The sequence below is a fragment of the Tachyglossus aculeatus genome, chromosome X1 (assembly GCF_015852505.1).
Source record: "Tachyglossus aculeatus isolate mTacAcu1 chromosome X1, mTacAcu1.pri, whole genome shotgun sequence".
In the NCBI taxonomy this organism is placed as follows: domain Eukaryota; kingdom Metazoa; phylum Chordata; class Mammalia; order Monotremata; family Tachyglossidae; genus Tachyglossus; species Tachyglossus aculeatus.
This window is the reverse complement of record NC_052101.1, coordinates 119,063,426-119,077,164: the sequence shown is the minus strand read 5'-3', so window position 1 is coordinate 119,077,164 and position 13,739 is coordinate 119,063,426. Positions and strand designations below refer to the sequence as shown.

Here is a 13,739-nt window from a genome sequence, read left to right as displayed (position 1 = left end):
ACATTACCTCTTGTTTGGATACATGAAATCAGTCAGTCATTCAGATTTATTAACCACCTGCTGTGTGCAGAACACTGTACTAGAAGCTTGGGAGAATAGAAATAAAGGACATAGAGAAGCAGCTGAGAAGCAGCGTGGCCTAGTGGATAGAGCACGGGCCCAGGAGTCAGAAGGACCTGGGTTCTAATCCCTGCTCCATCACTTGTCTACTGTGTGACCTTGGGCAAGTTACCTCACTTCTCTGGGCCTCAGTTACCTCATTTATAACCTCATGTGGGACAGGGACTGTGTCCAATCTGATTCGCTTTTATCTACCGTGCATAGTACAGTGTCTGGCAGGTAGTAAGCGCTTAACAAATACCACAAAGTAAAAAAAAAAAGGCATGATCCTTGCTCTTGAGGAGAACACAGTAGGATACAGGAGACAGACAGATACAAATTATCTACAAATATTCAATATATGGTGATCACTGGAGAAGAGGAAGATGAATAAATAAGAGAATTTTGATCTGTTGCCACTCCTTCCCTGGCCCCGGCTGACATGAAAGGGTGACAGCACCACCCCTAATGACCCAGGCTCCTTCCCGGTGCAGATGGGCTCCACTGGGGGGAGGGGTCTCCCTCCGCCCCCCAACCCACCCACATGGCCATTTTGTCTCTAGGTCTGGCCCTGTCCCCCCGCCCCCACCTGACCCCATGGGGCAGCAATGAGCAGGCGGGTGGCGAGGTGTGCTTTGCACATAGTAAGCGCTTAACAAATGCCATCATTATTAAATATTAGGTGTGGTTATCGGGATGATATGAGCTGGGGTGGTGAAAATTAATCAGGGCGTGTTTCCTGGAGGGGAGAAGATTTTGGGAGGACTTTGGAGATAGGGCGAGCTATGGTCTGGCAGATTTGAAGGGGAAAGAGTTCCAGGGAGGGGAAGAGCATGAGCAGAGAGTTGGAGGCGAGCGTCGTCGAAAGCGAGGCACAGTGAGAAGGTGAGCCTGGTTCAAGAGAAGAGCGAGAGCTGGATGTGGTGGGAGAAGAGACCAGGTGGCGATCCTTGGAAGCCAGAAGTCAGGGATTTCTGCTTGATGCAGAGGAAAATGAGTAGCCATTTGAGGTTTTTGAGGAGTGATGGGTGCCTAACAGTTTGGAAAGATGATCTGGGTAGCAGAGTGGAGTATAGATTGGAGAAGAGAGAGGTTAGAGGCAGGGAGACCAGTGAGGAGGCTGATGCAGTAGTCAGGTTGGGAGATGAGGAAGACATAATGAAGTGGAAAGTAGAGAAGAGAATAAAGAAGACTTTTATTGATATCCTGAGAAGCAAGTCCTTGTAATCATGAAAGCTAGCAAATCCACGTAATTCAAGGTTTACCAGGGCCAGAGATTCAGTAGTTTTGTGAAATACTTCTCCAACTGCTCTGCCAGATTCACTCATGGATTACTCTGGATATTACTAGCAATTCTTGAGTCAGAAATAAAGTACATGAGAAAATGGATTATCCGTACTGTGGCTACTTCAAGTAAACTGAACAAAATTGAGTTTGCCAGTCTTGGAAAGGCCCACACCAATTTTTTTTTTTTGTTACCAAGGTCATTTTTCTCATTACGTCCATTTGGTCACCAGACATTTGGATAATCAGATTTCTACCCCTGTCCATTTTTCATTCGTTTGTCCTAATGAAAAGTAACTGATTCTTTTCCCCCCGCTTCCTCTTCGTTTTAACTCGACTTGTTCTTTGTTGACTACTGAATAAGCCACAGGTGGTGGTTTGGGGTGGAAAAAATTTCAGTCCATTGAAAGATCCCTGTATTTTTATTTGTGTGGCATATTCCCAAATGCCTAATACAGCATCCCACACGCAATAAGTTGTTGATGATAATGATGATGACATTGCATCCTTCCTCTACTTGCTATGTCCATTCTGTTGATGCTCAAATTAGGACACATCTCCCCAGAAATCCCTGGAAGCATCTGGTTCTTCTGCTCTAGAGTAGCTCTCTGGTCATTATTCACAAGCAGGACAGCTTTCTGCTTGAGGCTCTGAAACATTGCCCTTTTTTGCAAATTCTTCCGGGGTAGAAATCGAGTAATGTTCTTTCTGTAATTTTTTCTCCTTGGATTCTCAAGCGGTACATGTTCTCTCTCTCTCTCTCTCTCTCTCTCTCTCTCTCTCTCTCTCTCTCTCTCACTCTCTGTCCCCCAATATCTTTGTCTCTCTCACCTTATATCCCATTTCCGTTTTTACTGGCATCCTCTTTTTCTTTCTGCTTGATAAGTTCTGGACGTATATCCTTTTCTGTAATGAAGTGTTGATGCTCTGAGAATCTCGTGATTGGAGCAGTGGATTCCTGTGCAAATTGACCTGCTAGATGAGGCAAATTGAGCTGCTAGACCAGATTCAGTGGATCTCCAGGTGGGTTGGTTAAACAACGGCTAGTAAGCAACACTCCCAGAAAACCGGTGCCACCGCCAAACTGAGCTACCCTGGGTTAGGAGCCGATAGCAGCCGTAGCTAAGTTCGGTCTCCGTCAGTCGAAACTTCGGTGGCTCCGGCTTCCGGTGATGAAGGTGAAGTGAGCAAGTTCAAATGGGAAGCAAAAGTGCCCTTGTGGAGGAGAGACCAGCATGTGATTCAAAATAATCCTTTAGGCTCATCTTAGGTCAACCACACAGTAAATGAATCGACAGTAACTAGGACCAAGTCCCTTTACACACTCAACTCCATCTGGCTCATTCATTTTGTTGGCACTGAAGCGTATGATTGGTTAAGTCATGTCAGGTGTCCTGGGGTTAAAGTGAAAGTTTAGATGAGCTGTGTGTAAATCTGTGATTTCCGGAAGGGATGTAGAACTCCGGGAGCCAGATCAGGCTTTGGATAAATCACAGAGGAATTTGGATACACAAGCCTTTGCTGATCTCCAGAACACATAGCAGGGATGGTTTAGGCACTGGTTGGTCCTCTTGCTTTGAAGAGAATGTCACCCAATTTGGAAACAAAATTTACTAGTAATAAAAAAACAAAGGAAATTATTGTTCTAGGCTGGTTTTTCTGATAAATTTTACTATGCATTATTGTTAGACTTACAACTTCTTTCTGCCTTGTAGCCAAACTCTTCACAGCATGAAGCCTTTTTTGCACTGCTGAGTGTAGCTCCAACTCTTTGAGGTTTAATTGATTAAATGGTAAATTATCCATTTTTAAACTAAACAATTTAAGGGGGCTCCTCCCCCACCGATCATATTTCACACTGTTCCATGTGCCATCAGTGTGCACCCCACCTGCCCCAAAGGTGTGCTCTGGGCAACTGCTTCTGCCCATTTTCATTGTGGGCAGGGAATGTGTCTGTCATCTCTGTTATATTGTAGTCTCCCAAGCACTTAGTGCAGTGCCCTGCACACAGTAGGTGCTCAGTAAATATGATTGATTCAATAAAGTGGTCCTGTCGAGTGGACATTTTGGCAATGTGAGGCCGAGCCTCATGGGACTGAGCCTGTACTATTCCGCTGGTGTTTGTCCTTCGCTCTTGTAAGGTATGTTTATAGAGGGTGAGGCACAGCAGGGTATGTTTCTTTTTCTTTTCTTTTTCTTTTTTTTCTCTTTGTTTTTTAAAAGCATGGCTGGCATTCTGATACTTCATTGGTTCTTCCTGTTTCTACACTGAATCCTAGGGCAGTGAAGGAGTTTCTGCTCAGCACAGCTCAGAGATGGGGATGAATCCTCTCCATGCCCCAGAACATCATTTTGGGAACTTTTAATAACATTTTAACTATGGGGCAGGAAGATGGGGTGCCCTAGCCCTATCATCCTCAAGGAAAGCCCTCCCCTCCTTAGCCACACCGTGGCTTTGACAGGCCCCCAGATTAGTCCCAGCGATATTGGGGATGGGAGCGCAGGTTCAGAGACAGGAGCAGGCCCAGGCTCTGGAGAAGGTAGGAAGGAACAAACTTTGACTTGGGGCGGTGGGGGGTTGCCCCCCACCCCCCACCACCAACATGCTCCTCTGCCTCAAATCCCCTAAGGTTTGAATATGGCCCCTGGAAACCTGGCCTGGCCTTGGCCACCCGGTTTCTTTTTGTGAACGTAGCCAGGTGAGCCGATGATTACGTCCACGTCACATGCATCTCTCAAAGCACCGAGAAAGACGGGGCCGAGGTTTGTCCATCTTTTTTGACGGGAGATGCCATCGTCATCCTCATCGGGTCCGAGTGCTGAGAGCAGGCAGTGCTCTCTCTTCCCAAACCCCAATCAAAATAAGGATCAGCATGTTTCAGTTCTTTTCTCTAACTCACGGAGTTCCACAGTTCCCTTTGCTGAACATCTATCAAGGTGATTGCCATTGTGACTTCCCTATCTCCCCCAATTTGCCTGCTGCACGGAGGGGTTTGTTCAGGCCTCTTTTCACCAGGGGACGTGTTTTGACAAAAGGGAAAAGGATTCCAAAAGTTCGCTAGCCTCACTTCCTGGGCAAGCCTCTTCCGAGGCTCCATGAATCTGTTCTGTTTCCCTGCCACCGCTTCCTTTAGAGCCTTCATGTGGCAGGGGCCTCTCTACCGAGATGGTGTGTTGGATGGAACGGTCTGAGAGGACAACTCTCAGCTCCTACTTTCTTCCCCGGGGAGCGGACGGGCATGTGTCCCTGCTTGCCCTGCCCCTGCCGGCCTGATAGCCAATCCTGAGCTCGGGCCTCTTCCCCGAGGCACCCCTCAGAGCCAGGCCCAGAATGTCCTCTCTGGGAGGAATTGCTCCCTGGAATGGATGGGTCTGGCGAGGAGTCATGGCTCTCTTCCATCCCTGGGGCTCTCAGTGAGTCTTGGCTGGAATGCACATGTTGAAGGTGGGGAGCGGTGGGTGAGTAATAGGAAACACTGGCCTTTTATCTTCCTCTGGACATGCATTCCTGGGAGAAATGAGTTCTATGATCTTAATTCCGTCCCTGGTGGGCAGTAATCATCCATTCACTGAACTACCTCATGATCTGGCAACTCCTCATTCAGAAGAGTCCAAGAGCAAGTTAGCAAGACTGGAATCACCTTCTGGGTGAGATCTGGGGTTGGAATGAGGGGGGTCCCGGGGTGGGGGGTGGCGGAGAAAGGAGGAAGGCAAGGGCTGGGGTGCTTCATTTTTTTTTCTTTTTCGGCTTCCGCTGTTTTCAGAGACGAAGCGATTTTCTGGCTAAATGAGACACCTAGTCTGGTGGGAAATTTCCATTCTGTGGCAAGTAGAGGAGAGTAGGTATTTTATTGAGATTTCAACTGAAATCATCATCTGGAGGGGTGGCGCTTCTGAAAACATCGACCAGTCTCTGTCCGACCGCAGCTGGGAGCGCCTGGGGAGGGAGCAGACTGATATTTTTTCTCACTTGTTTTCCTCTCAGTCATCTCCTTTCAACTGGTATCTGAACTGGACTTTTCTCCTTCAATCAGCATCACAGATTTAGGAGAGTATACAGCGGAGTGTAATGCATTCCCAAGTGAGAGCATTGCAAAACTTTCTGGATGGCAAGAAGCCCAGGACTCATGGTCACTTCAAACCCAGGCTCTGTCCTTGGGGTCCCTAGGGGATGGAAAGGGAACATTTCCTCCCAAATAAGGAATTAAACCGATTCTACTCCGTCCAAGGCATTTCTCTTATGCGTGTTTCCAGTTTTCACCCAGCTCTCACTGGCTTCGAATAGGGCTTCTCAGACTTTTTCCACCCCGGAACTCTCTGTCATATCCTACACCCTCTTTTGCCTCTTTTGTATGCCCCCTTCCCCTCCTCAGCCACAGTTAGAACTCCTTTATTCTCATGAGTCCCCAAATTGCCATTGCCCCTCCTTCAAATGGCCACTAGCCCCTTCTCCTTTTCCCTGGGAAGATTCCAAAGCTGGGGTTCTTTTCTCCTGCTCCAGCCCATGCCCTCCGGCACCTCCCACCCTCGACTCACCTGGTACCTAGTTGAAAAGACTCCATGCCTTAGCCACAGGAGACTTTCAGGGTTCCCCACTGGGGGAAACACTCGCTAAGGAACAAAAATGAAGCAGAGTCTAAAATGAGGCTCACGTTATCAAAAGGCACTTCCTGAGCATCCCTTGTGTGCAAGTCCCTGGCCTAGGCCCTCCAAAGAAAACAGCAGGTGTGATGACATAACCAAACCAGAAGCGCGTTTTGGAAAGGAGCGAGCACGTCAAAGTAGGGAAAGAGAAACAGAGGCCACTGCATGGAGGGGGTAATGTCCACCCACTGGAGCCTGGTTGTTGGCCAGCAGCAGATTAGAGGGATCCTTTCTGGATTCAAGAGCAGGCACCTGCCGGGAGCTGGCTCGGGGAGGCGTCCTGTCTTGCCATCTACGTAGTGCAGCGGCGGCACACCTATGCTACCTGCCTCACGGATGCTGGGAGGTGCATGAGGCCCTGTGGGGATCCCCACAGGGCCCCTGTCTTGCACGGTCACGGGAGTCCGATCCCAGCCAACCCCCGGACTCCCTGACAACTCAGCCTATGTTTCTCAATCTGAGCTTGTGATTCTTTCCCTTAAAGCTGAGGAGGCTCCAGTATCCCACTCTGATCTCTCCTACTACTCCTATGAGTATGACCCAGACCCATATGCCTCCGAAGCAGACGTCTTTGAGATTGGGACCGAGTTGACAACAATCAGCAGCCTGTTAGGAGAAGGGGACAAGATGCAGGAATCTGTGACCACAGTCGAATGGTGAGGGCTTCAAAAACTCTTCTGAGGAGGGGGAGGGTCTGGGGGTGATGCTGGAGTGCAGATTTGGTTAAAAAAAAAATGATGCCAGAAGAGGATTGTTACCAGGGCTTCTTTTCAGTGTTCCCTTACTTCTGTGATTAGGGGAGGTGAAAAACACAAGACAGGTGCTCAGTACCTATGAACTGCCACAGCAGAAGCACAAACAGGCTAGGAAAATGATGGAGGGAGTTTTTTTTTTTTTTAAAAAGAAAAAACCAGTGCCCTTCCCCTGCTGCCACCCATCATCTGTTTGTAAATGCACCTCCACCACCCCCTTCCCCTACAGCTCCAAGCTCTGGAGCCAACATTGTCCAGGATCCTCCTCCCCTATCACTGGTCTTCTGGCCAGCTCGGCCCCAGGGTTGACCATTTTGTGTTTTGGTTTTTTTTAAACACACTGGAAGGGGAAGAGAGCCCTCAGGGAGAGGATGGGTTGCTTTACATAGGGCCATAAACTCCCACTCTGAGAGAAGGCAAAACTGAGAAACTCCTCGCAAGTTAAAAAGCAAACCAGTTTCTGGTTAGTTCTCTCCCTCAAGATGGCTGCTTCGTCCCAGCAATCAGTGATTGGAATCAATAACACTGTGGTCTCTTTTCAACAGAAATAAAAACCTTCCTGGAAAGAGAAGTGACTCGGAGAGAGAGACTCCTGGACATGTTTGTTCAGATGGCTGACCTGCTGGGGAACAGAAAGGACCTGGCTACTTCCCACCTCCTTTCAGCCCTAGGGTCTAACTCCCAAGAGGGAGCAGGCCTCTGGGCTGGCCTCATACCCCTCATTATCTGTTTCACTTTTCCTATCTTGTGTTCCTCTTGTTGGGAATTTTTCCCGGAGTGGCAGAAGCCCTGCTGGTTTGAGAGAGAAAAAAGAAGAAGAATTGGGAAATGGCATCAAAACCCTTTTGAGACTGTCCATCTGTTAGGAAGATGCTGCAGAGCTTTTCTCTCTGTTTCTCCATGGTGTCATCATGACTCAGTTCCCGAGTGCCTGGGTCCCAAACTCCTGAATCCAGCTATGCAGCTGTTTGTTGAGAGATGGCTGAAGAGTTTTTCTTGCTTTTTTTCTGGAAAATGCAGTTTATGTTGGCAATTATCACACCACCCAGAAGTAAGAGCAAGAAAATAAAGCTCTTTCCATGAAAACAGAACCACCAAAACATCTTACTAACTACCAAGGGCAATGTTTATTAGTCTGCTTCAAGCAGGAAAGACTCTTGTGTGGAAAGAAAAAGAACATTCGATGTGAGATCAATAAGGGCTAATAGTGTGAAAGTCAGAATCTGAGTGACTGTTCTGTTAGCGTGAAAGCCAACAGATGGCTCTGATGACGGGGAGTAGGGGAGGGGGAAGCCCACGGGTGGGTTTCACTTATTAGAGCAGAGGGACAAAAATGCAACCTCATAAATCATCTTACCCTAAAATAAAAGATGAACCTAGGGAAATCCGGCTTGAAATTGGAACCCTCCCTACCCCCAGCTCTGGTCGCCATGCCAAAATAAATATCCAAAAGCAGCAAGCACATTGCTGCGGCCCCATCCCCACCGGTGGAAATTGTCCCCGGGGAAAACCAGAGACCCAGTTTTCCCCATCTAAGAGTCGAGTGTGCTGGGCGTGTGACTTGTTTTCCCCAAGGAAGTGTCCTTTGGACCCCCTTTGATGTTGCTGTAGAGTACCCATGGCTTATCGCAACGTGAGGCCTCCCAGGGATCGATTAGAAGGGAGTGAGGTGGGGCGTCACCAGACTTGAGTAAAAAATTGCTCTGGCTCTTTTCAGGTCTGTTTTTCTCCTTATGGTAGCCTGGTGTGAACCACTGGGTGGGGGGCGGGAGGGGGAACTTCTATGTTCCTTCCAAGCTCTGTACTGGGGAGAGGGAGAGAGTGAGGCTGATGTAGGGACTCATGAAGAAAAGGGAAACTTAATTTTGGGGATTCTAGCTACGATTTTGATCCTTGTGGGTCAATGAAGAAACCACGGAAAGGAGCGCCTGTCTCAGCCCTTGGGTCCCTGTATCCTTGGGCCCAAAATGCCTAAGAAGCTGCCCAAGCTCATGCATTCCGTTCCGTGAGAGAATGTGCCATTTCTGTTTAATATGCAGGGATGTACCACATCCTAAATAGTGGGAAGAAATCCATGGCCCTCTGCCCAATCTGCAAATAAATAAACTGCTTGAAACCCAACTCCAAAGCAGCTTTTGCTATATACAGTGCGAAGGCACAGAAGGGCCCATCTGTTGAGTAGACACAGCTGCCTAAACAAATATTTATTCACTAGGTAAACAACCTGCCTTCTGCAACCTTCAGTGAAAGACATTTTCTTCTTTGAAAAAAATAAGGACATGAAATACCCTCTGTTTTGCATAGTTTGGGGGCTTCAGCTCCAGTAGACCACCAGGACCCACGGCTTTGTCCTTTCTTCCGACTCCTGGGCCTGCTCTCAGCTTTCCCGTATTTGCCCTTTGCCCTTCGAGGCCTAAGCTTTTCAATAGCTACAGCTCAAATTTGAGGTTTTTACCGTGTCCCGGTTTATCGCATCCTTCTTGGGTGTGGAGTCAGCTAGGCCTCCTGCCATTTTGGGTCTCGAGCAGAGGAGACCAAGGCTTCTTAGAACCTACCCATCAGGGCTCAGAAAGCATCTCTGTGGAAGGAAAACTCTCTGCCCAGTCTAGAGCTGGCCCCCAGGGAGTTTTGTCTCCTGGCCTCCTGGCTCTGAGGTCTCTGTCGCTTCAACAGCTCCTGCTTTAGGAAATTGAATGGATTCTCTGGTCTTCTCAAAGGCCCTTTCCTTACTCTTTGAGCAAAGTTTCTTTGATCTGTTGCCCTCCCGTGTTCAGAATGAAGATGGGGCGGACCTTCCACTCTTCCCCGAAGGAGTGTGCTGGGTGGGTTTACTGCTAGAAGAAAATTAGGGGAGCCAGCCAGAAACTGCAACAGTTAGGATTCGGTGGGCTCATTCTTTCCAAAGCATTGATCTCTCTCTCTCTCTCTCTCTCTCTCTCACACACACACACACACACACACACGTACACAAAGTTTCCTGCAGAATTTTCACTCATTTTGAATGATTAACTTCATTGTCTTCCTTTGAGACAATAATCTGTACAAGCAAGAAGTAAACTTCAATGGCCTGTAATCCGAAATCTCACATTTATACCATGTTTATCTACTTAAATAGACTCGATAGCTATCTTCTAGTTATCAGTTATTTTACTTTTTGTAATCCCTCAAATGAAAGCATTTATGTTTATACTTGCATATTTTTATCAGGAGTATTCTTTATAATGGTATTTATTGAAGTAAATACTTTTTGTCCCTTTCTCTCCATCTGTTTCTGTTTCTTCTGCTTCTCAGTGGATTAAAAAAATGACAAACACAGGACAAGAGTCGATTGAATTGAGTTGAATGAAAAAGGCAGACCTGACATGGTTAATACTGATTATTTAATGTACAATAGCCTGGATTGACTGCTTTGGGACAAACATATTGTCTATTTAGGAACACATTATGTACATTTTTATGTTCACAAATCTTGTGCTTGTTTTGTTTCCTTTGTGCGCCCACTTGCTGAGCCAGCATCAGTGAGCAGGGGATGATCAGGAACCCTGGTTGCTGCCTCCTCAGGGTGGCAGGGGCATCAGACAGCAGGCTCTAGTTCTTTACTCAGAATGCTTAGGACTCAGTGACCATTCTTGTTTCCAGAGCTCAGTGCTAGTGAGATGGTTCTGTGTCCACAAAAACGGGCGGGGGGTTGTTTTAGATACTGATTTTATTAAAAATCGATTTCTAAAAACGGTCCTGTGTCACAGCGCTTCAATCAGAGATTGTGGGCGGGGAACGTGTCTCCCAACTCTGTTGGATTGTGCTCTACCAATCGCTCAGTACAGTGCTCTGCACACAGTAAAACACTCAGTTAATAAATGCCATGGCTCGAGTGATCGATTGACGGGAACTGAGTTTGGGCACAGCTCTTCAAGAATTCCCAGATCAACAACTGGGGGGAGTTTACAGGCTAAGCCAGGAGTGCCCTATGTACCATTAAAACTGGGCTTGTTCATTCATTTGATAGGTTCACGAATATCGTGGGCACACAGGGTGCTGGACTAGGGTGATTATCTGAAGAACGAAGAAGGAGGCTGGGTCCAGATCCTCAACTACTCAAGACAACCGGCTTCCTTTGCTATCGCCGAAGCTTTTTCATGGACACATAAGCCCACTTCTTCCCGAGCTACAGCCCATTTTAGAGTTGGACTTGAACTCGGGAACTGTTCTGAGTTGGGTCAGTTTACTGCAGGTTGAGCACCCCCCAAAATCAGGGAGGCTGCCAAGGGAAACCTTTGCAAGATGCATCGGAGCCCTTGGCTCGGCCCTGAGGAAGGTTCCTTTTATGAAGCACCAGGCCAGTGGGAGGGCGCACACTTCAAAACAAAGTGAGATCACTTTGCACTACTGATGGGTGGGGTTGATCGCCCAGAGACTTCACTGGGGCTTTACAGAGGGATCACCGCTGCTCAGACAATTAACAAGATGTCTTCTTCCAACAGTTCCTACTTCCCAGGGTGCTGACATTACGAGATTACGCACACATTGCATTTTACAATAATATTTGTTCTTCGGATTCTCGAAAGGAGAGATGTGCCAGCTCCTCTCAAACCAGCCTCACGGGCAGCTGAAGCTGCTCTCTGGAACTGGCACAGAACCGAGGCATCCCAGCCTTGCCTCTTTCCTTCCAGCTCTTTCCCCTCATCCCAGCCTTCCACCTTAGGCGTTCCCGGTATGTCATGGTTTGCTTCTCCAGCTTAGAAAATCGATTTTTCTATCTTCCCCTTCATTGTGTTCCCATAGAAGACATTTAATAATAATAATACTAATAATAATTTTAATGATGGCATCTTGTTAAGCACTTACTCTGGGTCTAGCGCTGGTCTATATGCTGGGGTAGATACCCGCTAATGAGGTTGGACACAGTCCCTGGCCCACATGGGGCTCACTGTCTCAATCCCCATTTTACAGATGAGCTAACTGAGGTGCAGAGAAGTGAAGTGACTTGCCCAAGGTCCCACAGCAGACAAGTGGTGAAGCCAGGATTAGAACCCAGGTCCTTTGGACTCCCAGGCCCGTGCTCTATCCACTACACCATGCTGCTTCTCTGCTTCTCACCGTTCTGCTCTAATAATAATGATGGCATTTATTAAGCACTTACTATGTGCAAAGTACTGTTCTAAGCACTGGGTTGGTTAAAAGGTGATCAGGTTGTCCCACGGGGGGCTCACAGTCTTAATCCCCATTTTACAGATGAGGTAACTGAGGCACAGAGAAGTTAAGTGACTTGCCCAAAGTCACACAGCTGACAATTGGCGGAGTTGGAATATGAACCCATGACCTCTGACTCCAAAGCCCATGCTCTTTCCACTGAGCCACGCTGCTTCTCACTAGGCCAGGGTGCTTTGGAGAGGGTGATGGCGCTGACCCTCGGGGCTTGGAGGACTGGGCAGTCTCTGCTGGGATTTGGCAGGGAGTGCGTTTCTGACTGATTTGAGGGGCTTTCACCCCAGGTTCACAGTGTCAAGTTCAGTCTCAGCTATTGGGCATACCATAGCTGGCCCATGTGCTCTGGTTGAAGCAACATCCATGTATTTTTCCCAAGCACATGCGGAGTACAGCGTTTCACTCATCGTAAGTGCTTAATAAGTGTCAGAATAAGTGTGATTGAACACTAGCACGACTTTTTAAGCAGATAAAACTTAGACTGGGGGCCCCACTGTGGGACAGGGACTGTGTCCGACCTGATTAACTCGTATCTACATCAGTGCTTAGAACAGTGCGTGATACGTAGTAAGCACTTAACAAATGCCATTGAAAATAAATATTTGTGTTGGAGTTTGAGCACTGCATCAGGCCTTTAGTCTTCAATTTGAGTTCAAACCCTAGTTCAAATCAAAGAGTAAAATGATTCCTGTTCGGGATTATGCGTAATAATAATGATATTTGTTATGTACTTACTATGTGCAAAGCAGTGTACTAAGCGCTGGGATAGATACAATATAATCAAGTTGGACATAGTCCCTATCCCTGTTGGGGCTCACCATTTTACAGATGAGGAAATGGAGGCACAGAAAAGTTAAATGACTTGCCCAAGGTCACACAGCACAGACAAATGGCTCAGCAGGGATTAGAATCCAGGTTCTCTGACTCCCAGGCCTGTGGTCTTTCACTAGACCACATTACTTCTCTGAGGTCAGGCTCAGGATAGTGGATCGTACAGGGGTCACGGGATCAGCCTAGCCCGATCATCTCAGTTAGCCATCCACCCACCCTAGCCACAGGCTATTTTCCCAGCAACTGGACACCCGCTGTCTTCCCTAACCCATGGGGGACATAAAACACACCTCCCTTCCTTGTTCCAGAGTAGACAACTTTGTTTGCCTCCAATCACAGAGGAGAGGAAACCCCAAGATCTCATCAGCACCTGGCTCTACTCCCAAGTGAGGCCAATTCAGTGACCCTAGCTCTGAACTGCCTAATACCATGAGTTTTAAGTCACACCATGAGTTTTTAAGTTGGTCACAGCAAATACCATGAGCAAATCATGTGATGAGAATGAACATACACACACACACACACACACACACATGCACGCAGAGAGAAGAGAGAGAGAGAGAGAGAGAGAGAGAGAGAATGGGAATGAGAAAAGATCTGAAACCATTACCTTAAGGGCCTGTCAAATGGGCCCGGACAGGTCCTAAATCACTGCCGATCTTTCCCGGAAGAATACTTAACACCCAGGTGGCAATACTGCTCTTCCCCTCTAAAGAAACATGAGGTTTTCACCAAGGGGAAAGGAACTTTAATCTACCCCAAATCCAATCTCTTTTTCCCCCCACTCTCCTGTTGTCAGATGCGTAAGGATGAAAACATTCCGGGAGAAAGGAATGCAAATGGCTGAAAGCCCGCCTCTGTCACCTTCTTGTGGCGGCTTTCAGTTGGTCATCCCCTGAAAAACTATTGCAGGAGGGCAAAGTT

At 47.6% G+C, this 13,739-nt stretch overlaps 1 protein-coding gene across 1 annotated transcript in view; it reads left to right on the top strand.

Moving 5' to 3' along the window:
- The window catches only part of CPAMD8 (C3 and PZP like alpha-2-macroglobulin domain containing 8), a 120,850-nt gene extending 112,314 nt beyond the window's left edge, over nucleotides 1–8,536 (top strand). Inside the window, exons 44-45 of the mRNA XM_038771803.1 lie at nucleotides 6,512–6,683; nucleotides 7,325–8,536. Coding sequence (XP_038627731.1) covers nucleotides 6,512–6,683; nucleotide 7,325 — 173 coding nt within the window. The 3' untranslated portion in view covers nucleotides 7,326–8,536. The remainder of the gene's footprint in view (nucleotides 1–6,511; nucleotides 6,684–7,324) is intronic.
- Nucleotides 8,537–13,739: the final 5,203 nt, after the last annotated feature.